General features: G+C 47.4%; 2 protein-coding genes across 5 annotated transcripts; one reads left to right on the forward strand and one right to left on the reverse strand.

Moving 5' to 3' along the window:
• Positions 1–93: 93 nt before the first annotated feature.
• Positions 94–8,026, reverse strand: LOC144010806 (uncharacterized). The gene is made up of 5 exons (XM_077511288.1): positions 7,787–8,026; positions 4,359–7,687; positions 3,100–3,168; positions 1,752–1,864; positions 94–1,305 (listed from the first exon to the last, which is right to left on the reverse strand). Exons 2-5 carry the CDS (start codon positions 4,746–4,748, stop codon positions 960–962), a joined length of 918 nt encoding a protein of 305 aa, XP_077367414.1. The 5' UTR covers positions 4,749–7,687; positions 7,787–8,026; the 3' UTR covers positions 94–959.
• cmtr1 (cap methyltransferase 1) lies at positions 4,411–18,884 on the forward strand. 4 transcript variants are annotated; one of them, XM_077511274.1, is made up of 24 exons: positions 4,411–7,792; positions 10,099–10,200; positions 10,292–10,437; positions 10,735–10,893; positions 10,971–11,063; positions 11,143–11,214; positions 11,377–11,471; positions 11,530–11,602; positions 11,682–11,880; positions 12,520–12,638; positions 12,746–12,842; positions 13,191–13,323; positions 13,439–13,618; positions 14,446–14,502; positions 14,584–14,641; positions 14,718–14,786; positions 14,855–14,986; positions 15,801–15,926; positions 16,004–16,095; positions 16,263–16,331; positions 16,516–16,563; positions 16,640–16,752; positions 17,959–18,067; positions 18,167–18,884. In XM_077511274.1, the coding sequence occupies exons 1-24, from the start codon at positions 7,762–7,764 to the stop codon at positions 18,300–18,302; spliced, it is 2,508 nt and encodes an 835-aa protein (XP_077367400.1). In that variant the 5' UTR covers positions 4,411–7,761; the 3' UTR covers positions 18,303–18,884. The 4 variants fall into 4 exon arrangements, with proteins under 4 accessions (XP_077367400.1, XP_077367401.1, XP_077367403.1 ...); XM_077511275.1 differs by having other exon boundaries at positions 10,102–10,200; XM_077511277.1 differs by lacking the exon at positions 4,411–7,792 and adding an exon at positions 9,511–9,775 and having other exon boundaries at positions 10,102–10,200.
• The last annotated feature ends 3,843 nt before the right edge of the window (positions 18,885–22,727 follow it).

Raw genomic sequence — 22,727 nt, forward strand, 5'->3', positions numbered from 1 at the left:
TAGTTTAACCAAAAGATTAAATATTTCAACAACAAAAAACAAAAAAAATCCATTGCTGTCCTTGTTGTAAAATGAAATAGCGGATGATGATGATGATGATGATGGTTTGTTTATTAACAGCTTCGATCTGCTCCCTAAAAATGATTTGAAATCAGCTCAAACATTACAAGATGATCATGAATTGTTCAATCCAGACAACAACATGAAAAAATCATTTACAGATTTGAATAGAACTTGAGAAAATGGATTTGATGATTTTGGCCATGAGAACTTCATAGATGATTGTTAAGCACAGTTTGACTTTATATTCACATTTTCATTTTCTTTCATGAAATAAAACAAGAAGGTAGATTCCAATTTTGCCAAAAAAAAAAAAAAAAGAAAGACGACACCACTTTGCTCTATTTTTCACTGCAAGAATGTTGCCAGCAAGAAATGTCTGTCTTGTCACCGTGCAGCCTTTTCCAAGCAGTGTTGAAGCAACGCAAAATATATCATTTCTATGATCACATTTGGCTTTGGCTGAAAGATTAGTTTTGTTTTCAACAAACATTTTCCCCGTTTTTCTACTCATTGTGGCAGTTTGAAAAATGTTGTGAGAAGAGATGCAGCAACGAAAGAAAATGTGTTGAAATCCAACAAGGCACCTGGCGCCATCCTTTCCGGATGGTGAAATATTCCGGATGAAATGATTGCCTGTCCGCAGCTCATTTGTTACAAAATGGCATCAATCCAAAAAACATGGCTGACAACAGCACAGGAAGAAGTCGGCGTGACAAACAAAATGGCCGCCGGCGTGTTGCGCGTCATCTCAAGCCTCCGCCGGCTGCAGAACAGAACAACGGGACCTTTCCAACACGTGACAACGAGGCGCTCCAAAGCAAAATGAAATCACTCTCCGTAACAGGCCACAAGGAGGCGCTGGAAACCTCCCTTGGGGGTGAGCGGCCGTTTTGGGACTATTGGAGTCCTTCCCAGCTGCCGTCGGCTCGGACCGCCCGGCTCGTCCTCATCCTGCCGATGGCGGCCAGCTTGACTTTGGCGCGGGACGTCCACGGGAGGGCGGCGGCGGCGGCGGCGGCGGGCCCGTCGCAGTGCGGCAGGTTGGCGTAGCGGGAGGGGTCCGCCGGAGGGGGGCGGGGCCGCCGTCCCTTCTCCGGGTGCTCGTCCTTGGCCGATTGAGGCGTGGCCCGGCCGGCCGTTTTTTTGCCGGGGGAGACGTGCCTCATCGCCATGGTGACGCTTTCCCAGAAGCAGAGAGCTTTTTCCGCCTTCTCCTTGTGCCATTCGGCTTTCTCGCCACGTCTGCACAGAAACGTCGTCGCCGTCATCTCAGCCCTCCTTTCAAATCTTCGGACCGTGAAACCCGAACGCACGCTTGGTCCTGCGGCTTTCGCAGGTTTCCCTCTTCCGACGCGGCTGATTCCAGTCAACCGGATGGTTATCAGGCTTGTACAGCGCCTGCTGCTGGTCATATTTCAGCTGTGTTGGAGGAGGGAAACCTCCAAAAGCTGCAGGTTTGCCTCAACTTTGACTTTCCAATGCCAACTCTTTTTCATTTGAATCCCAAACCGTTATCCTTCTTTCAAATCTGAAACTTCACTTTGAAACCTGAAACCCGAACGTAAGCTTCAGTTTCACGTTTCAAAAGCCGAACGTGTGCTTTGCAAGCTTGAAGTTGAAGTTGAAGTTGAGGCGGGTGTGCAAAGTGAAGCGTTGGAAGCTGGAAACAAAAGTTTTGTCACTTTTACCCTGGTCGCGTCTCTGCGCTCAGCAAAAAGTCTTTGTCGTCTTTGGAGGAGGACGCCTTCTTGTCCTTGCGCTCGGTCTTGGGCGGCGTCGTCTTCTTCTTCACTTTGGCCTCCTGACGCAACACAAGAAGACGTTCAGACGAGGGATTCTTGTGATTCTTGCATTCTGCTAGCAAGGCACATCCTGAGCTGGATGCTAACAGAAGAGCCACAAGCACGTCGCTAACCGGTTTATTATTGTATCGTATCAACCCCGAGAGAGGGAGAAAAAAAAGCAAGTGTTGTCAAAATGACCATTTGAGGAACACAAAACAGCAAATCGGCCATATTTCCTTGCTAACGCTTGGTGAGCTGAGCAGCAAAAGACGACGACAAAGAATCTAGACTCTTCTTGCGGATGCTTTGAAATCTTTTGCAGTAACGCGACAATGCTTCCTTCTTATGCTAGCGTTAGCCTAGCGAGCGTCAATTAGCATGCCTGTTGCGTATTCATTTGGTCTCGCCTTCTCATTTGGAACATGGCATGAAATGCCCTTTTTTACAAGCAGGTGAACATGTTTGTCAACACTGGTCCTCGGATTTTCCACGTCTTAGCGGCTTAGCGGATCGCGGCAGCGTCTCACGCAACTTTTGGTCCTCCACGTGCGTATAAATGCTCCAAAATGGCCACAATCGGGAAATGTGACAAGGAGCGCGAGCTAGCCCTGTTAGCTTCAATTGTCGTTCATTAGCTCGGCCAAAGGCTAAAGGTCAGCTGGACGTTTGTTAAAGCAGCACTTCAGCAAAGGCTTTTCGGTCATGGTTCAGCTTTCCAAGTTGACTTTTGATGACGTGTTGATTTCCACTTCTGGTTAAGGGTTCAAATTGGCCTTTCAACACAGGGTTAGGGTTTGAAATTTGGGCTAAAAAAAGGTGGAGTAGGGTTGAAAGTCGGCTGTCAAGCATGGCTTGGCGTTCCAAGTTTGTCTTTTGAGCTTTGAAAGTCGGGGAAGAAAAGAGCGCTCGTGCCGATGAACGCTGATAAAAGTCGGCGCCTCCGCGCTGCTCTGTTTTACCTCAACTGACAGCAGGAATGTGGATGCGCTCTTGAGGGCCCCCTAGTGGTGGGAGTCCTGCAGCTGCTTTTGCTTGAGGGCAAGCCCATTGACGCCTTCTTGGGCCGCTTGTCAATCGTGTGCGTTTGCCTCCGTTAACGGCATGAAAACAAAAGACTGGCTAGCTTGACTATGCTAACTTGCTCGTGCTAAACTCAGTGCTAAAGCTAGCTGAAGAAGATGGATGGATGAGAAAAGAGACAGGCTGGTTAGCATAGCGCGGGTGCATGTGTGTTAGCGAGTTGTTTGTTTACCTTGGAGACGACCGTGACCACCTCCTCCTCTTCCTCTTCCTCCTCTTCCTCTCCGTCTCCATGTTTGTCCTGAAAGGCACACGAGCCGCTTAAGACAAGCGCGTCGCACGTCACGTTGTTCATTATTTGCGTTTCCTGTAAGCCAAACGCAAGCGTCAAGAATACAAACAAGTGTGTCGTGCGCGATGGCAGAGATGCAGGAAGGCAACTAGAAGAGCTCCTTTTTCCCGACTGTCCTCCAACTCGGCAGGAGGATCAAGTTGAAGTCGGACAAGCGCCCGCTTGCGAAGGCCCCCTGCAGACTCTTGCACGGAAAGGCAACGTGAGAAAAGGAAGCGACAGCCTGCAGGGAGTCTCCAAGGAATTCACATTGTTGCTTTTCATCCTGACGGAATCGTGCCAACTTGCACCATCTGATCAAAAGTGGACACCAAGCAAGAAAAATCCTGAAAGGGAAGCCAAAGTGGGAGGAGTCACAAGTGAGCCCAGTTGCATGGCAAAGTGACACGTTGGGGCGGAGCTACACTGGGCCTGCCCCCTCATTAAACGCAAGATTCAGACGCGTCGGTGCCGATCGTCCTCATGCTCGCTTTGAATGTTTTTGCCGATTGTTCCCATCAACCTGACGGCGTGTCGCCAAAACATTTTCATCAACGGCAACAAGTCTTCGTTTCATGAAATCAGACGCACAACTGCAGGATTGCTTGAGGAGGATTAAAAAAAAAACCCAAATCATTTGACAATATCAAATCAGAATTGTCAAGTTTCTCTCTGCTGCGCTGGCGTCACTTTGCGGGGGCCGATTGGGAAATGGTTTGCCGGCATCATGTTGATCAAGCGTGACCTCGTCTTGTGACTCCCACGCTGGGGGAAGAAAAAAAGAAAAGAGAAAAGAAACAGAAAAGCGCACGCTGCTTCTTGGGACGGAGCTGAGGCCAGCAACAGGATTGACCCGCTTGCTTTCGTGAGCAGCTGAGAGGAATCCGAGTGCAAACATTCCTGCGAGGGAGGAAAGGACATCGGGGAGGTCTCGTCTCGTCTCGTCTCGTCTCGTCTCGTCTCGTTCATGGTCGCTTGCGTTGTGAAATGCTGACACAAAAATCGCGACAATCTCGGTTGACTGAAAAAACACCGCAAGTGTCCAAAGTTGCCTTTTTGAACGTCTTGCTTCATTCCAACGTCAAGATTGGAAATGTCGTCCAAATATTCACAAGTTGGCCGTCAAATTTCAACAGGAGAACTTGCTGATGTTGAATTACCTTGTGCGAGTGTCGGCGCTGCCACGACACGTCGTCGTCGTCGTCGTCGTCGTCGTCGTCGTCCACCAGCGCTTGACTCTTGCTCCTGCGGAACATCACCGCTGCCTTCTTTCCGTCAGCACAAGTTGTGCCGCTGTTGCTGGAGGCGCATTTGTTGATTGACTCCAGTCCGGCGCCGCTCACTTGTAGCATGCGTGCATGTGTGTGCGCTGACTTGGTTGCTGCGTATTGACGCGAGCGACCTGGGCCGACTCCTCCCCTTTCCCGCTCCCCCGTGAGAGCGAGAGCGACGTGTGGTGTGAGAAGCAACACGGCAGTTTTCCCGTGACGTCCGAACAAACGTGGGCGCCATGCTGGAGGTCGCCGCCTCCTTTTCCCGCGCTTCAACATGAGCGAAACAAACAAACCCAAAAAGTCAGTCCCACGTGATGAGCAAAAAGGCAAAGAGGGGAAGGAAAAGTTTCCTTCCGTCCGTGGGAGGAAGCTCAAGTCAAGCCGACCGATGACACGTCTGCTCCTGCCGGCAACTTTTTGCACGCTTTGACAAACGCCGACTCATCTTGCTTTTTCTTTGGATTTGGATGTACTTCTTTGTTGTTGTTTTTCAATGTGCAAGCGGGGAAGGCCGTATTATGGGCCGAGCCTGACCTTTGACCCCGATCAATGCATTAAGCGCATTCACCTGACCGGAGTTGCGCTTGCTTCCAGTAAGTCGCTGAGGAATGCGGACAAATTGCAAACGTTGCCATTCAAAGGAGACGTTCGTCATCATCACGTTTGTTGCGATGATTGATTTCAAACAGACGACACTTGAAAGCGTCATTTGGGGGAAATTCCATCTTTGCAATGTTGCTGCCCAGCAGACGTTGCCTTGTGGACACGTTCAAGTGTTTGTCGAGCGGAACGAGATCCTCACGTGACCGAGAAGCGTCCGGTCCGGTCCGGTCCGGTTCCGCAGGTGTGCTGCTGGGAATAACAATGAGCAGAGTTTTCGTGTTTTGGGTTCAATGTTGAGCGGCGGCTTAACCTGCCGTCAGCCGCCAAGCGGCTTTCATCCACAAGTGGGTCGGAACGCAGCGAGCGGCGCCTGCATGCCTTCACACTTGTCCTCATTTGCTTGTTTTTTGCTCGCTCGGTGACCAATCGGTGATCAGTCCTGAAGCCTGAGTCACACTTGACACCGACGGTTTGCCTGTGAGCTGAAGTCATGTGATCATGTGACATTGTCATCATGTGATCGTGTGACCGTGTCGTGACGAAAAGACCACAGCAAGCACGTTTGCAGCTTATTTATTTCTGCCCTTTGACATTCACAAATCTAAGAATGCCGTTTTGCTCTCATCTTGTACCAAAACAAACGGGAGGGGAAAAAAAATGACTTGAGGACGTGAACTCGTCATTTTCAACATCAGAATATTTTCAACATATTTCCAAGGAAAGAAGCAGAACAATATTGTCCAACTTTCTCCCCTCAAATGCTAAAGTCAATCTGAAACATTCTAGTCAATTAGTTTTTCCGTTTTATACGACTTGAATGTGGCGCTCAGGAACGTCATCCGATAAGGAGCCACGTCACAACTGTCAGTCGACAGCAAAAGGAAAACAAAACCTTTATCATCGCTCACATTGGAATTTCATCTCATGTTGTTCGCAAAAACAAGTTTTTGCTCATGCTTATCTTTTGTCATGTACACACAACGACTGACTTTTATTTTTTTTTTCCCCTCTCCGGTTCCTTCTCGACAGACGAGGACGCCAACTCAACGTCCTTATCAGCATTGGCGGCACGATAGCAGCAAATAGCACAGGAGACGTTTTGCAACAAAGGACAAACGATGTTTGCGGCGCACATGCTGAATTCTTGTCGCATTTGGTCCTAAAACAAACCAAGTGAGCATTTTGCATTCACATCCAGTCGTGCTCCATTTGATCCAGCAGGTGGTGCTGTGGTGGAGGGAAAAAAATTAACAAAACGACTTTTCAAATATGTCGCATCTGATTCTCAAATCAAATTCAAAACATCCTCCAACATTTCGAAGCAATACTTTGAAAATTCCTGAGCTCAGCTTCCAAAAGGAAAGTTTGTTGTTGTTGTTTTTCTGTACATAATCCATGTAAATCGCTAAAAGAACACTGAAGCCTATTTAACAACTAAAGAACAAAAAACAAGTTTCGGTTGCATGTCGATAATGTGCTGTTTTGTTTTTTGCTGCGTCACATAGTGGCGCTCGTCTCCATTTCAGGGTCGTGACCTCCACCAGCATGCAACAAGTAAGCTGCTCTTAAAATGGATGCTAAGAGGATCGACACCGTTTCCTTCCTTGCTTGCTAATCTTCCTTCACACGCAAGTACGCACATTTCTGTGTGTGATGACGTCACACGGCTGAATTTTGCAATCGGAAATCGATCTCGTCACTTTGCGCTAATCTCATGCAGCCGATTCAAAGTGACGTGCGCACAAACAAGCACGAGTGCAAACGACTCCAATTCGAATCCAGGAAGCAGAAAATCCATTTGAGGGCAAACGTTGGATTGTGCAGCAACAAATCCAGCAGATGGCGCCATGTTTGCCTTTTGATTGACAAATGAGTGAGTGCCACGTGACGTTGCTAGCCAATCTCACTGTCCAGATTTCCACTCGCCAAAATTCAAACCGAAAGCGGCCATTTTGCACGACTGCCCCACCTGATGATACTTTTGGTGAGTGGAAGGGAAACAAAACTTTTTTTTTTCTTTCTTTCTTTCTTTCTTTCTGCTTGCAATAAAAACAAACCCGACAATTTGATTTGGTCATGAGCATTTCAAAGTGTTACTTTTGCATTTGGTGCCAATTAAAGTGGCTTTGCATTTTGATTCGGTTCTAAAAAAGCAAAATTGGTCAATTAAATGTTAACATTTGAGATGTTTTGCTTTCGGGGCAAGCATACTCGTTGCCGTAACTTCTTTCTTGTAAACACCGGAAGCGAAAGCCTTTTGCATGTTGGCATCCAGCAGGTGGCGCTGTGGTAAACAAAACATTTGACAATCTCAATGTTGAAATCAATTAAGAAACTGGCAAATTCTGCCTAGCAACAAGTGACGATTTGATTTGATTTGATTTGATGGAAGCGCGCCTGCCGGCTGCTTCAAATTGTTGTCGTAGTTGTGAGGTTGCCACTATTGTCGTCCGCGTGTCTTATCTGAAGAGTCGCGCGGCGGGCTTGCAGTGCAGCGTGAGTTGGCGGGAGCCGTAGCCAGACACGCCCACGCCCGCCAATCCCAGCAGGAAGGCCAGACGGGGCACGGCGGGACCCTCGCGGCTCTGCGACATCGTCTGGGCCGCCTGCGTCTGAAACACACCGACGGACGGATTCGTTCGGTGGCTCCACTTTTCTTTCCAACCCGAATGGACGCCAGCAATACATGGAAGGCGTTTCGACGCACGCACCTGCAGGTATCGAATGTATCCGGGGGTCAGGCGAGGGAGGCGGAAGAAAAACATGCTTGCGGTGGTCTGTCGCGTCACGTCGCGTCACGTCAGCCCCCCGACACCGACGGAGGCCCTGCGGCGCCCGTCCCTGGGCCGGCTCCACTTTTGCCGTCCAAAAGGCACACCTGCCTGAGCCGAGCCGTATATATGGAAGGCGGTTGCGTAAGCGGCTGACATGCGTGCCATGACGAAGCGGAGGATTACATGCTCCAAAAGGAGACGCCACGTGACACAAGCAGCACCTGCTGACGTCCACGTGGGACAAAGCGGATGCATTTTTTTCAACATAGCTTCTGTGTCACTATTCTAAGAACGGATATTCCGACACACGCGCAACACACGTACAACCCGAATGATCCGCAAACCAAATATGAGCTGAGACCAATTCTAGCTTCATGTCAGCATTATACTGCCCCCAGGTGGACAAACAAGGTGTGTAAAAAGAATTGAATTGAGACGGACGACGAGCATTCAAATCTGACTGACAAACGCTCAAAGTTGTTCAATGTTCCTTTTGTAAGCGGTGGTTCATTTCTTGCATGTACGATTTCACTTTCACTCATACACGGTTTGTTTGACCGGATTTGGACTGATTTTGCAAGATTGTTTTTCTGTTGTTATCAAAACATGGAACCTCCCAAAAGAAAGCTTCAAGTCTATTTCTATGCGTTTTAGCATTTGAATATCGTTACGTTTCATCATTTTTCACAAATCTATTCAGAGTTGTGAAGAATTGAGCTTCTTTTTTTCCCAACATGGTCCTGGTCCATCTCTTATACTCTGCTACCACATGCTGGCCGTTTGTGTAATAACTACCATTTCGTCAACCGTACTTTGCAGTTGCGAGGCTGCATAAAAAAAACAAAAAAACAAATAAATACGTCTTTGGGACACAAACATTTCAAATCAAACATATTTAGACGTTTTGGGGAGCTAATGAGTTCAGAATGTTCTCATCGTTATTTCCACAATTTCAAGTGCAGTTGTAACAAATAAAAACGTTTCCGGTGTTTTGAGAGTCGGCTCAGGCTTGGCCGACTTGTGACTTGATCGGATTAGTCCAATCCAGAACGCATGCAAGATCGCCCTCATGCTAATCATGCGAATCATGCGAATCGCCGCAAAGACAACGTGCAGTTCAAAATTCAAGCAGCAATCGTTATTTTTACGGGGAAGAAAATGAAGGTTGTGTTTTCGCTTCAAGCATTCAAACAGAAACTTTCACACTGTCATGCATGAGGCTGTTCAGTGGATCAGCATTTTCTAAGATAAATCTACATTTAAGACTCTCATAACTCTTTGACATGGAAAAGTCTATTAAAGCAATTGCTATAATGCTATTGGGGTTAAAAATACTTGACCTCGTTTGTGAATGCAGCAAAAGCACGACTTCCTTCCTTCCTTCCCATAAACATTTTAAATAAATGTAGCCATTATTATAAGCAGATTCGTCAAATACACATTTGATTTTTTACTTCTTTTTTTTTTCAATAAAGACAAAAAGTACATTATTCCAAAGGAACACAACTTTTCTACAGTGCAATTCGTCACAAAAATATTTACACATAAATATTTAGGAAAAGGTAAAATACTAAACAAAGAAGAAGAAATAAACAGCAAAAAGTTCTGCTGCAACATAGTAGAAGCTCTAAAAATAGTTTGGATGTTAAAATGCAGGCGGGGTTGGCTTTTGTTTGACGTCATCATCCCGCGCCCTGCGCCTGTCTGCAGTGAAAGGACCCGTTGAAAATAAATAAATAAATAAATAAACAAAGCTGCAGTTGAGCATTGAATTTCCACGTGAAACATTGACCTCTTTTGCAGTAACTGTCACGAAAACGTCTCATTTGTTGTTCCCCCCGACGGCGGAATGTTGACGGCCGCATGGAGTTGACGTTGAATCGCTGAGGAAGTGACGCGACGACCCATTTGTGCCTGCCTGAAGCGGTAAAAGTTAGCTTAGCTTAGCTTAGCTTAGCTGTGTGTCGAGTAGCTAACAGCGTCAGCGAATGACGAAAAGCATCTCGCCGACGTATTTTATGACTTCTAAACGAGATGCATGTTGTAGATGGCATGTGTAGGATCAACGTCATACTTTTTGTTGGCTTACTGGACACTGCTTCCTCTTTCGTCCTCAGTAACAGACATTTGGTGTGACGTCATGCGTGGTTCAGCAATTTGAGCGCCATTCTTTGATAATGGCTCAAGTTACTCAGTCGATGGATGTAGTGCACCGACTCGTTCTTATTGCTTGCTGCATGTTTTTGTAGCAGCCATGATGAAGAGAAGAGTGGACGCCGCTCCCGTTCTGGCTGCAAAGAGGCACCGTGACGAGAGCAGCTCTGACGAAGAGTCCAGATTGTCCAGGCAAGGTAGGCAGTGAGGCCGGCTAACCTCGTCGTCGTCTGTCTGTCTGTCTGTCCGTCCGAGGCGAGCCCTCGTCCGTCTGCTTCTCCTTTCCAGACTCCAGCCAGAACGAGTCTCTCAGCGACCAGGAAGAACCCCGAGCGGGATTCTCCATGCCGTCCGTATCGGTCCGCGACGCCGATTCGCCGCCGTCGGAGGCCTCCAAGTTCTCCATGTACAACAGCGTGTCACAGAAGCTCATGGTGATCCCAAACACACACACACACACACACACCTCCCTCCGATATGTGCAATACTCTCTTCTTTTTCTTTTTTTTTTTGGGTGGAAGACAAGTAAACCCCCAAGTGTGGCAATAACAGCAAATGCAAAATAAAGACTTGACGAGTATTTAAAAGTTTCAAATAAAAATGGCTGCGTGTCAAATGCAGTTTTTGACTCAACTCACCTTCCCTTATGGAGCACTTTGAAAATAACAAGAGTGAGACTTTTGTGAAGCTGCGTTTTTGTTTTTGTTTTTGTCGTGGCGGTGGTCTTTCAGGCCAAGATGGGCTTCCGCGAGGGCGAAGGTCTGGGCAAGTTCGGCCAGGGTCGGAAGGAGATCGTGCTGGCCTCCACTCAGCGGGGGAGGCGTGGCCTGGGCCTCACGCTGCGGGGCTTCCAAGGCGAGCTCAACGTGGACTGGCGCGACGAACCCGAGGTAGCGCCGCCGCAAAAGATTGCACTGTTTGCAAACACATTTTCTTTGGACCTTGTGACGTTTTTGCGCACGTCCAGCCCAGCGCTAGCGAGAAAGTGGACTGGTTCCCAGAATGCACCACAGAAATTCCCGATGCAGATGAGTTGAGGGACTGGATGGCAGTGGGACCGGTAAGCACCACATTTTCATTCTACTTTTTAAAACCGTTTCATTGATTGATTTGAATGCATTTTTTTGTTTGTTTTGCAGAGAAAACTGCGGATTGAAGATGAAACGGAGTTTTGCACCGAAGACCTCCTGCACACGCTTCTCAGATGCAAGGTTGGAATTCATCGCAGCACGTTAGCATCCGTTTTGCAATCCTTTTGCTTCCACTTGGAGGACGTTGCCTGAAAATAGATTTAGTGGTTTGCCGTACTGCAAATTTTGGTTTCCGTCCGACACCAAGTAAATACAGGGCGGCATGGCGCATATTGCGTGCAGACGGTGTTTGACGACCTGGACGGCGAGGAGATGCGCAGAGCGCGCACGCGCTCCAACCCGTACGAGACCATCCGAGGAGGCATCTTCCTCAACAGGTGAGCGACGCGCCGGCGCGGCCCGACGCCGTCGCGCTCAAGGTGTCCCGTTTTACAGGGCGGCCATGAAGATGGCCAACCTGGACCACTGCTTCCAGCACATGTTCACCGAGCCCAAAGCCGCCGACGGGGTGAGTTGGCGGCAGGCGGGCGAGCGAGCGGGCGGGCGAGCGCGCGGCAACTGACGTCCGTCCGTCCGTCCGTCCGTAGAAGCCGCTGACCCCCGACAACGGCAGCGAGCTTCTGTACTTCGGCGACGTGTGCGCGGGTCCCGGCGGCTTTTCCGAGTACGTCCTGTGGAGGCGCCGCTGGCACGCCAAAGGCTTGGGCATGACGCTGAAGGGCCCGTGCGACTTCAAACTGGAGGACTTCTACGCCGCGCCCAGCGAGCTCTTTGAGCCCTACTACGGTACGCCGCCGGAACGCGTTTCATCGTGTCCGGAGCGTTTGCTTCCGAGGATCATCTTCAATTTACGTTCTCGCTTGACTTTGTTTTGTGCGTTCAATCGAGAATCGTTCGCTAGATGTCGATCAACATGATTGACATTTCAAAGACTTTTTTTTTTTTTTTTTTTTAATGGAGTGCGACCGCATCATCACAAGTTACAATTTGCATTCTTACAAAAAAACTTTTGCATATGCTGGGCCAAAAATGAAAAAGAAATCATATACAAGTGGAAATAAAAACGGAGATTAAAATAATACAATTAAAACCGTAAATACAAAAAAAAAAAAAAATCAATGGAAGTTAAAAACAACGTGTATATGTACGTAAATAAATGAAAATAAAAATAAACAAGATTCGAAACATACATGTGGAAATAAATACAAATATAAATCGAAATCAATTTCAAAACGAAATAATATCCAAGTGAAAATAAAAACAGATATAAAAAATACAATTTAAAAGTAAAAAATCTATGTAGAAATACAAATTGAAAACAATGTGTACACATACATAAATAACTAATAAATGAGATTGAAAACCTAAATGTGGCACTAAATCCAAATCTAAATAGATCAATCTAATCAATCTAATATTTGCCAGGCGAGGGCGGCGTGGACGGCGACGGCGACATCACGCGGCCCGAGAACGTGACGGCCTTCCGGAACTTTGTGATGGACAGCACCGAGGGGAGGGGCCTGCACTGCCTCATGGCCGACGGGGTGAGGAAACTCGAGCCACAAGGCTCGCTTCCTTCGTGCCGCAATCAATCTTTACACTCTCAATTGAACAAAGGTGATTGTTTGTTTGTTTTTGTTTTGTTCATCAGGGTTTCTCGGTGGAAGGTCAGGAGAACCTGCAGGAGATTCTGAGCAAGCAGCTGCTGCTCTGCCAGTTCCTCACCGCGCTCTCCACGCTCAGGACAGGTTGGCTCCGCCCACCGTTGCTTTACTGTCCAAATGACCTTCATTGTAAAGGTTGTCACGAATCCCTCTTTTGACTTTTGAGAGTCCCAACATGGAAATGTTCAATTGTCAATGTCAAGCATTTCCCGCCACGGTGACGTCACCGGGCCCGTCCAATAGGAGGAAGGACGGCAGAGTGACTTCAGAGCGTCCGTCCAAAGATGGACCAATGGGAAGCTACGCAGGCCTTCATGCCCTCACATTTCTGGCGCTTTTTTTTTTTTTTTCTCTTTGCTTTGAAATTGGCTTTGACGCCCGCCTCCGCTCACGAGGCCACGCCCCCTGAAAGGCGCGCTCCTTCTCTTCCAGGCGGCCATTTTGTCTGCAAGACCTTTGACCTGTTCACGCCGTTCAGTGTGGGTTTGGTCTACCTGCTCTACCTCTGCTTCGACCGCGTCACGCTCTTCAAACCCGTCACCAGCCGGCCCGCCAACTCCGAGAGGTGCGTTCGTGCGTGCGTGCGTTCGTGCGTGCGTGCGTGCGTGCGTGCGTGCGTGCGTGCGTGCGTGCGTGCGTGCGCGATTGCCAATTTGCAGCCGTCACGGCTTTTGCGACAGGTACGTGGTGTGCCGAGGTTTGAAGCCGGGCTCGGGCGCCGTGCGGGAGTACCTGTTCCGAGTCAACCTGAAAGTCAAGCAGCTGCGGGACGGCGACGTCGACGTGACGGACGTGGTCCCCCTCGCCGTCATCAAGGAGGACGCCGACTTCTTCCACTTCATGGTCAACTCCAATGAAAGGTGCGTCCGGCGACGCGGCATCCGGAGACGCGGCATCCGGAGACGCGGCGTCCGGCGACGCGGCATCCGGCGACGCGGCATCCGGCGACGCGGCCTCATTTGCTTCCGTCCAAATGGATTTTCGATCGATAGTGATCGGAATTCTTGAAGGAAAAGGAAAGTAGCACAATGGCATCATCCACACACAATTGGAATTCCAAAAGACAACTGGAGCTTTTTAACTCATTTGCTCCCAAAAACGTAGAAATATGTTTGATTTATTTTTCCGTTTTTATGCTCGAGCATCCAGAAGGCTTTGATGCAGCCTCTCAACTGCAAAGAACGGTTAACGAAATGGCAGTTAATACACAAATGGCCAGCAGATGGCAGCAAAGTAGCCAGGGCCATGTTTCAACAAGCTCTTTTTGACTCGAGGAATGTGAATTTTGTGGAAACGTGGCGATATTCGAATGCTAATTGCTGAAAAACGGAAACAGATATAAATAGACTTTTTTTTTTTTTCTCCTGATGAAAAATGAGACCAATCTTTTTTTTTTTTTTTCTATGTTTTGATAGCAATTGAACACAACATTCTGTGGGCCTTGCAAAATCAGTCCGAATTCAGCGAAGGGGGTTTGCTTCACTCCAAATGGCTGCCAGTCAATCAGTTCATGAAAATGAAAGAATCAAAGAATTTTCTCATGTGGGACTCCATCGTTTTACAATCAATTATCCTTCCTATCGATTATTCGCAATGGAGGAAACTTTTTGTGGCGGACGGATGTTATTTGTTCTTTTCTTTTTTCTCCGTCCGTGTGTTGATCCGCCGCCGGCGTTTGTCTCCTCAGCCTGTGCGCCGTCCAGATCAAAGCGCTGGCCAAGATCCACGCCTTCGTTTTGGACCCGTGAGTACTTTTGGCCGATCCGCGCGGCGCTCGCGTTTGTCTTGTGAGCGTGCGTGTGAGCGTGCGTGCGTGCGTGCGCAGGACGCTGAGCGAGTGCAGGCAAGCCGACATCCGCAAGCAGTGTCTCAAGCTGTGGGGGGTGAGTGGGCCGCCGGCCTCCGGTCTGTCACGTCGGACCGCCCGCCCGCCTTCACGCATTGCGCATCCGCTCCCAGGTGCCCGACAAGGCCAGAGTCACGCCGGCGTCCTCGGACCCCCGCTCCAAATTCTACGAGCTGCTTCAGGTGCGCCGTCGTCATCTTGTCATCTCGTCCCCGTGACTGGCGTCGAACCGGCCACCTTTCTGCCGCAGAATCCCGACGTGGAGTCCTTCAAAAGCAGCGTGGCGTCGCTCGGCTCCGGCACGCTGGAAAAGTTGCGCAACGTCCTGGACCACCGTTGCATCGTGGGAGGCGGCGAGCAGATCTTCCTGCTGGCGCTGGGCGTGAGTCGCAGACGCTCGCCTGTAGATCGGACTGGATCGCCCGTACGCGCACGTGCAAGATGGTGACGGCGGAGGGCGGCCATCTTGTTCCTCCCACCTCGCCAGCTCATAGGCCGTGATGCTGCATCGGAGTTGGGCTTTCCCATTTCTGACCTGAAAGTGTTTGAGGCAAAAGTATACAAGCAAAATGGTGGTCAATTGTTTGTTATTTTGGTCCTGAAAACTCATTTTGACCTCCAGCAAACTGAAGTGGTCGCAATTTTGCTTCATTTATTGTTTTCTAAGCATTCCATACAGTTGAGTGTTACATTTCATGCGGGGAGGTTGCGGCATCCTGTCACGTCCGTTTGTCCAATATTTACCAATGAAGAAAGCAATCTAGTTTTATACTCGACTAAATTGTCTTTTGCCGTTAATATTCAGTGTAGGGTGACGTCACTTGTAGTCCGTCGGTAAAGTGGAATTTCCAAGTTCCCGTACACGCTTGCTGGGTTTGAACTCGGAAAAGTCCCACTTGTGACCATCCTCGAATGCAGCATAAATATCAGGAAGCACATATCATTTCTACAGCTATTTAAAGCAAGTCGTAAAACGTCTGAAGTCGTCGTTTAACTAATTGAAAACTATCATAATAAGTAGCGCCTCAAATGTTCTCCAATTTGGAATATGGCGGCCTGGTGACCTCCAAAGGTCGTGTCCTATCGGCTATCCAGTCATCAATATAGATCGGTGGTCGTAGCACGCAAATGCTGAAAATTGTATTTGCTTTGTGTTGATGAATGGCGCCTGCCGGCGTCCGTTTGTCCCCGTGCAGAAGTCTCAGATTTACACGTGGGACGGCAAGACGCCGCAACGCTGGCGCAAGCTGGAGAACTTCAAGCTGGAGCTGCCCCGAGATTCCCTGCTGAGCGTGGAGATCGTGCAGGAGCTGAAGGGCGAGGTCAGCCTCGCCGTCGCCGTCTGCGTCTGACCCCGCCGGACCCGACCGGTCTTTGAAACGCGTCCGTCCGTTGGCAGGGCAAAGCGCAGCGGCGGATCAACGCCGTGCATGTGATGGACGCGCTCATCCTGAACGGCGCCGACGTCCGAGATCAACACTTCAACAAGCGGTGGGGGCAAAAACACTTGATTTGAGAGGAAAAAGGACCAATTTGTTCTGCTTGTGACATTTCAAACGTGCTTAATATCAGGACTTTTTTGAGTTTCTCATCTTTGATTCTTGTTCAAATACTGTGTGACGTGACGTGACGTGACGTGCGTTGTGTTTTGCGTGCAGGATCGAGATGGCGGAGAAGTTTGTGAAGGCGGTGGCCAAGCCCAGCAGACCGGACATGAACCCCATCAGGTGCAGTTGCTGCAACTTGCTTGCGTATTCCAACTGATTTGGCGCGTGTGGAAGGGAAGCTTTCATCCCGACGGTTTGGCCATGGCCAACATTGTTGCCGAGTTCCTTTGAATCCGACTTGGTCGAGCGTGAAGCACGGCAGGATCCGTTTGATGACTGATGGTCTGTCTGTTTCCCCCAACAGAGTGAAGGAAGTGTACAGGCTGGAGGAAATGGAAAAGATTTTTGTCCGGTACGATTGTCGCATTGTGAAGATCTTTCATCTGCGCTCTCTGAAGTGAAAGCCGACTCGTTTGTTCCATTTTCAGACTGGAAATGAAGGTGACCAAGAGTTCGGGGGGAGTCCCACGTCTGTCTTACACGGGCCGAGACGACCGACACTTCCTTCCCACCGGACTCTACGTCATCAAGACCACCAACGGTGCGCGCGCGTCACATTCGCAACCAAATCAATCGGCATGTCCTTCAATGGGACCTTTTCCAATCACAAAGGCTGAAAAGAAAAAAACGAATGCTTCTTGAAAACACACATTGGGGAAAAAAAAAAAGGAATGTGCTCATTTTTCAGAAGCGTTCATCCCACTGGCTAGCCCGTGCAAGCCGGCCATCTTGTTACTCCCGCCTGGCCAGCAGAGTACTGCATCAACTTTAACAGTATCCGTACAGATGAGACATATGCAGCTCGGAGTCACTTAGGGATCGGATCGGGCCGGAGGCGGGCTGGTTTGTGCTCATCATTTTTTTTTTTACAAGTAAAAAAAAAAGGAAAAAAAGAACAAGTCGATGGTATGTGCTGCTTTGAAGACACCTTTTTTTTCTTTTGTCGCTCAGTTCCTTAGAACCCAACATTAGATTTGGCAGAGGCATATTTTCTTTCCTCCTGTAAACATCATGAAGCAAGCATGTCATTTCGACACGTATTTAAGGCAAGTTGTAAAATGTCCAAAACACCGTAAATGATGCACTTTCTAGGGATGTCACGATAAGGGGAATATCGTGATATTAAAACTGCCACAATATTATTGTCGTCATATTCACATATGCACAATATAAAAAAACTCTAATTTAAAAGGAACACATCTGATAATAAAAAAAAAAAGTCAGGTTGATTTCAATTTGTGCAGTTCCAGCACCCTCTGGTGGCTAGTTTATTAGTGCAATTTAATTTTCATTAGGGACGTTTTGGCCTTCTATGTTTAAAATCTATGCTAATTGTCAAATGAAGGGAAACGTAATATGTTTGTGATTTGAGTCAATATGCAAAGAAATTCAGTGTGTGCGTGCATTAACAAGTAAGCGCCTCAATATTCTTACTAGAGATTGTAGCTGGTTTATTATATGCATTGCGGTTGGTATGAGCTCTTTTTTTTTTTTTCTTTTTTAACAATATTGTCACCTTTTTTAAATATCGCCAACCCTCCCATAATATCGTGATAATATTGGCTATATGGTTTCTACTAAGTCGTGTCTCAAATGTTCTCCAGTTTGGATGGTGTAAATGTATCGGATGTTATGCCAGCAAACGTTTTTTGGGACGAGCAATATGGCGGCCTCAAAATCTATAGATGAGTGGTTGGGCTCTTATGTGTGCGTGCTAATAGGTGGTGTGTCGTTACTGCCCATGTAGAGCCGTGGATGATGGCGTACAGCAAAACCTCCAACAGGAAGTACTTCTTCAACAAGAACACCAAGAAGTCCGTCTTTGACACGCCAGCCGACGCCGCGTCCCCCTTCCAGTAAGCTCCGCCCTCCTCCTCCACTATCGTCTCATCATCTTGGTCATTTTTTGCCAGCTAGCTTGTTTGCTTGTTTGCTTGTTTTGTCCAACATGTCAGCGTGTGCCACGCCGAGCGTCTCTTCTGGGCGTGGGAGGACGGCGTGATGGTGCACGACTCTCAGACGCGAGTGGATCGCGACAAGCTGTCCAAAAGCGACCTGCTGGCGTTCATTCACCACAACCACCAGCTGTGACGCGCTCGGACCTAGAAAACACTCAAAAGATATTTTTTTTCAATTTCTCAAGTAGCCATTTGTGTTTTTCTGAATTCCTCCATGGGCCGTACAAAATGCATGAGCAACAATTCCATACTTTGATCAGCCGCAAGGCCAAATCGCTCTTCCACTTAGTTTCCATCGTGACGACAACGCAAGGCAACGACATACGCATTTCTCAAGATATGGCCCATGTTTGATATTAAACATTTGTAGGTTTTTTTTTTAAGTAACGTTTCCTTACGGGTTTGCTGTTAACTCAGTTAGTGGAGTGTGCGAGCAAAGACTTTTAGGCGGTTGCAATCCCGAGCGTCTGCCGGCAAAGTGGAGACGCAAGCCGAAATTGCTTTTGCCTCCAGGTGAGTAAATGAGAATCCGTTCATCGTTGCTTTACCTGGTGAACGAAGGACATTTTTTTGCTTGCTTGTTTGCTTTTTAGAATTTGACTCCCAAAATGGGCTGCAGGTTTCTCACTCCAACTTTCACACAATTTCAGGAGCTGTTTCTTATTCATTCTCATAATTAATTGGTCTCTTTGTATATAAACTGCTGTAAAATGTTGCAGTTGTCATTTTTTATATAATCATGTCAGCACTCACAATAATAATAATAATTCTCTTGAAATAGTGAACTAAGACAAAGGAAGTGAATGTACAGAAGTGGCGTTTGTTTACCAGTTCTTGTTACATACTGTAACTAAATGATATGCAAACTTGTCATTTTTGTTATGCGTCACATGGCTTTAAAAAAAAAAGTATTCATATGCGGGGTTTTTTTTATAAATAATACTAAAGCTCTTTCTAATGGGCTAACTTATAATTAAATAGTAAGTGTGATGTCATAAGATGCCACACAAACCCGCCAAAAAAAAAGACTGTTCGAGAATCCACGTAGGTGGAGTCAAACGTTGACGTTGAGCAACGCCTCGAGATGCCCAGGGCCAATAGTAGCGCCTAGTAGGTTCACGTGACAGGAAGTGACGTTACAAAACGCACCGTGTGGCGATTTGTTCATTCAGGCAGGTGTCAAAACAAGTTTAATGAGTGCAAGCAACGATAAAACACGACGTTGTTTTATTTGATAGCGTCCTGCCAACTAACTTGAACACCAGCTCGTACTTATGACGCCTTATTACTGTCAGTTTAGTGTGCGCGTGTGTTTTTCTTGTCTTTTGTCGCTGTAGTGGAGTGCAAGTTTTCTGAGTAGCAGTCATGTTGAAAGCGGTGAGACGGGCTCTTTTCTCCAGCGGATTACAGTCGGCTACACCGAGTACACAATGCCCGAGAAGCAGGTACGTTTTTTTTTTCCTTCTATTTTCTTCAATGATACATAACGTAATAACACACCTGCGTGACGCCACCCACCGACTCATGTACTTTTTTTTGTTTTTTTTATTTTTTTTTTTATGCATTTTCCTGCTGTTCGACATGAGTTTGCTTCAGTGCTGCACTGCAGCAAGTCCATCGCTAGGGGGCCACCTAAGAGAAGATAACGCAAACGATGTTCCATTAGCAGCTCCCCAATGGCACCTTTTCACATTTAGTCGAGTTCAAGTGAATGTATTTCAATATTTGTATTTGTAGTTGCTCAACTTGTACCAGTGTTGCGGTGTGCTTTATTTTCGATGCCAATAAAATCTTTTTGACGGTGGATGTGGATGGGCAAGGATTGATCTTCTGATTGGACAACGATGTCAGTTGACCGGTTGCTGACTGAACACGTGTTTATTTATTTCATTTTTTGGACAGGCCCGATCGTGGTGAGAGTCAGGAGATAAGTTTCCATCGGGACGGGAATGGCGCCGGTGAGTCCCGCTCTCCTCTCCTCTCCGCCCGATGCCGACTCCCAACAACATCCTCCTCCTCCTCCTCAATCCTCCGTTTGTAGCAAAGCATTCTGGGGGTTTATGTTGGCAGGGATCCCGTGTGTCTGGGTATCATCTGACAAATGTGTCAAGATGTCATTTCTTGCTTGACACCAAATAGTCACTGGCAAACTTCCACATGCCAATTTCGACATTCCTTTGGCGATTGTCACGTCACGTCTGCTCAAGTAGTGTTTCTTGAACAAAGAGAAGCGGCAGGAAAACAGGCCAAAAATCCAGACGTCGGCAGATAAGACGAAGCGGGCGGCCATTTGCGTGCAAGCGTGAGCGCAAAAGTGTCTAAGTTGAGATGTCAACATTTGTGCACAGGTTTCCATTTTGCAGGTGGGAATGGAGAAGAATCGAGATGAGGGGTGGCAAACTGCAGGAGTCCTGAGTCCTGCAGGTTTTATAGATTTCCCGACTCCAAGAATCAGCTGTGTTGAAGAAGGGACATTTCCGAAACCTGCAGACTGCCGATGAGATAAACGGCCGATTATCGTCGTGACGACCGACCGGCCTTGAGGAGATCCCAAATGATTTTTTTTTTTTTTTTTTTGCCCAGACGTCACGCAGACTTCCAGCTTAGACTAGCGCCGCTGATAAAGCTCAAGTACGCCGCAGCGGCAGGAAGACGCTGAACCTAAACACGTCACACAAACCACGATTGATGGTGGATACGTGGGGGGGTCGTTATCCGTTGTAACAACCTGAACGTGCGAAGAGACGGTCGTTTCCAAGAAAGAGGAAAAAAAAAAAAAAAAGAAAGTTCCTGGTTCCGTTTTGTTGGGAATGAGACGTAAGGATGCCGGACGGGCCAATTAGGACAAGAAATATTTGACACTTGTTATTTTTGGGAGGAGCCTCTTCAAATCTTCAATCGCCATTTTGCAACAATTTCAAGAGTTTTCCGATTGCTGGCGGTCGAAGTGATCGCCCTCAGATGGATCCCGAGCAAATCCACAACAAATCATAATTGGGAGTGTGACGATATGACGATAAATCGTGATACTTTGTCTCCTGATAGATTATTGATACGCTTACGCAAGTATTGCAATATTTGTGGTGAATCGACAGCCACTAGGATGACTCCGTTTGTTGATGACTTATTGAGCAATTACATGGCAGACCACTAGGGGGGGTGCCTCATAAGAGTGCTGGGGAAATGGACGCAAGAACAAGACGCATGAACGCACTTTTTTTTTTTTTTTTTTACATCCGTCCAGCAACTGACTCACTTTTGTACACGTTTCTATGAAAAATTATGTTTTCAATTTTAACATTTGAAAACATATTTTATGGTTTGACTTTTTGAAGCACACAATTTCTGAGGAATATGAATTTAATTGGATTGAATATTGAAGTCATTTTATTCATTGAAGTTTGCAACGTTACACAAAAAAATAATGCGTCAGTTTATAAAATGAAACGAGTGACGATGTAACTGACTGACATTTGTTGACAGAAAGTTTTCTTTGTTAACAAGAAATTAAAAAAAGAAAAACAGACTAAAGTGTAGTCGGCGTGAAGAAAAGAGCAGTTTGAAGATTGTTTCAAAAAATATAGCCTTGTATTGCGTATCGTATGATTGTAATCTTGAATCGATTCCTTTTTCCAGATGACGAGTTGTGCGACGCGACGGCCGTTGATGTCTTGGTGCTCGCCGACTGAAGGACCGCCTCCTGGCCTACCCCAAGGTTAGTGACACACACACACGCACACACACGGTGTCACTGAAAGTGTGTTGGGGGGGGGGGGGGGGGAAATGTCTGTCATCCAGTGGCACGACGCCCGCTGTCACTCTGCCCAGCCAGCATGTGACTTTTGACCCCGGAAGTACTAAGCGGTCAGCCAAAGGTTATCAGGGTTGGGATTGGAGGTCTTAAAGCGACGGTGTATCTCCTAAAAAAGACCTGGTTGTCACTGCGCCGATGTTTCCATATCATACGTGCGTCCCGCTGCCACTCGCTCGCATGACGGGAGATGAGAGTCCATAGCGAACGCGGCGCTTCCATAGACGTTTGGTTCCGCTTTGTGTCGTTTACTGCGATGATCAGCTTTGATGGATTGGCCGTCCGCCAACAGGCGCCAACATTTGCACGCTTGGGACGCTCCACGCCTCCCTCCAAATCTTGCCTTTGGACGGACGCACGGAAAGACGCGTTGACGGCGGCGAAAGGAGCAAACGTTCCTTCGGCCGCCTTGGGGATGCAACAGCAAATTGCCTGTGTCCACTTGAAAGGACAATTTGGCTGCTTTCAATCAACAGCCAAGAAACAAAAGGGAGGACATGTTGAATACAAACTTGGACACGCTTCAAAATAATAAATAACGCATTATAAGAGTCAGATTGAGATGAATAAAATTGTCATCTTAACGGGGCGACTTTAGCTTTGCTTTGTAGTATTTTTTTTTTTCTTGTCAAAATGCAATTTATACATTTTTAGGATCATAATACTGTAATATTTTGATTCACTGGTGCCACTTTCTAAACTCGCAAGTTTTGTTTTTTTTTCTTGCAAATTTTGCCACTTAAGAAA

The sequence above is a fragment of the Festucalex cinctus genome, chromosome 21 (assembly GCF_051991245.1).
Source record: "Festucalex cinctus isolate MCC-2025b chromosome 21, RoL_Fcin_1.0, whole genome shotgun sequence".
Taxonomy (NCBI): domain Eukaryota; kingdom Metazoa; phylum Chordata; class Actinopteri; order Syngnathiformes; family Syngnathidae; genus Festucalex; species Festucalex cinctus.

Coding starts and splice junctions, on each gene's coding strand:
- LOC144010806 (XM_077511288.1), bottom strand. CDS start 4,748: ATGTTGAAGCGCGGGAAAAGGAGGCGGCGACCTCCAGCATGGCGCCCA. Junction 3,169..4,358: donor AGCGCCGACACTCGCACAAG/GTAATTCAACAT, acceptor TGTGCCTTTCAG/GACAAACATGGAGACGGAGA. Junction 1,865..3,099: donor TGGTCACGGTCGTCTCCAAG/GTAAACAAACAA, acceptor GTGTTGCGTCAG/GAGGCCAAAGTGAAGAAGAA.
- cmtr1 (XM_077511274.1), top strand. CDS start 7,762: ATGGAAGGCGTTTCGACGCACGCACCTGCAG. Junction 12,639..12,745: donor ACTGCCTCATGGCCGACGGG/GTGAGGAAACTC, acceptor TTTGTTCATCAG/GGTTTCTCGGTGGAAGGTCA. Junction 16,564..16,639: donor ATGGAAAAGATTTTTGTCCG/GTACGATTGTCG, acceptor TTCCATTTTCAG/ACTGGAAATGAAGGTGACCA.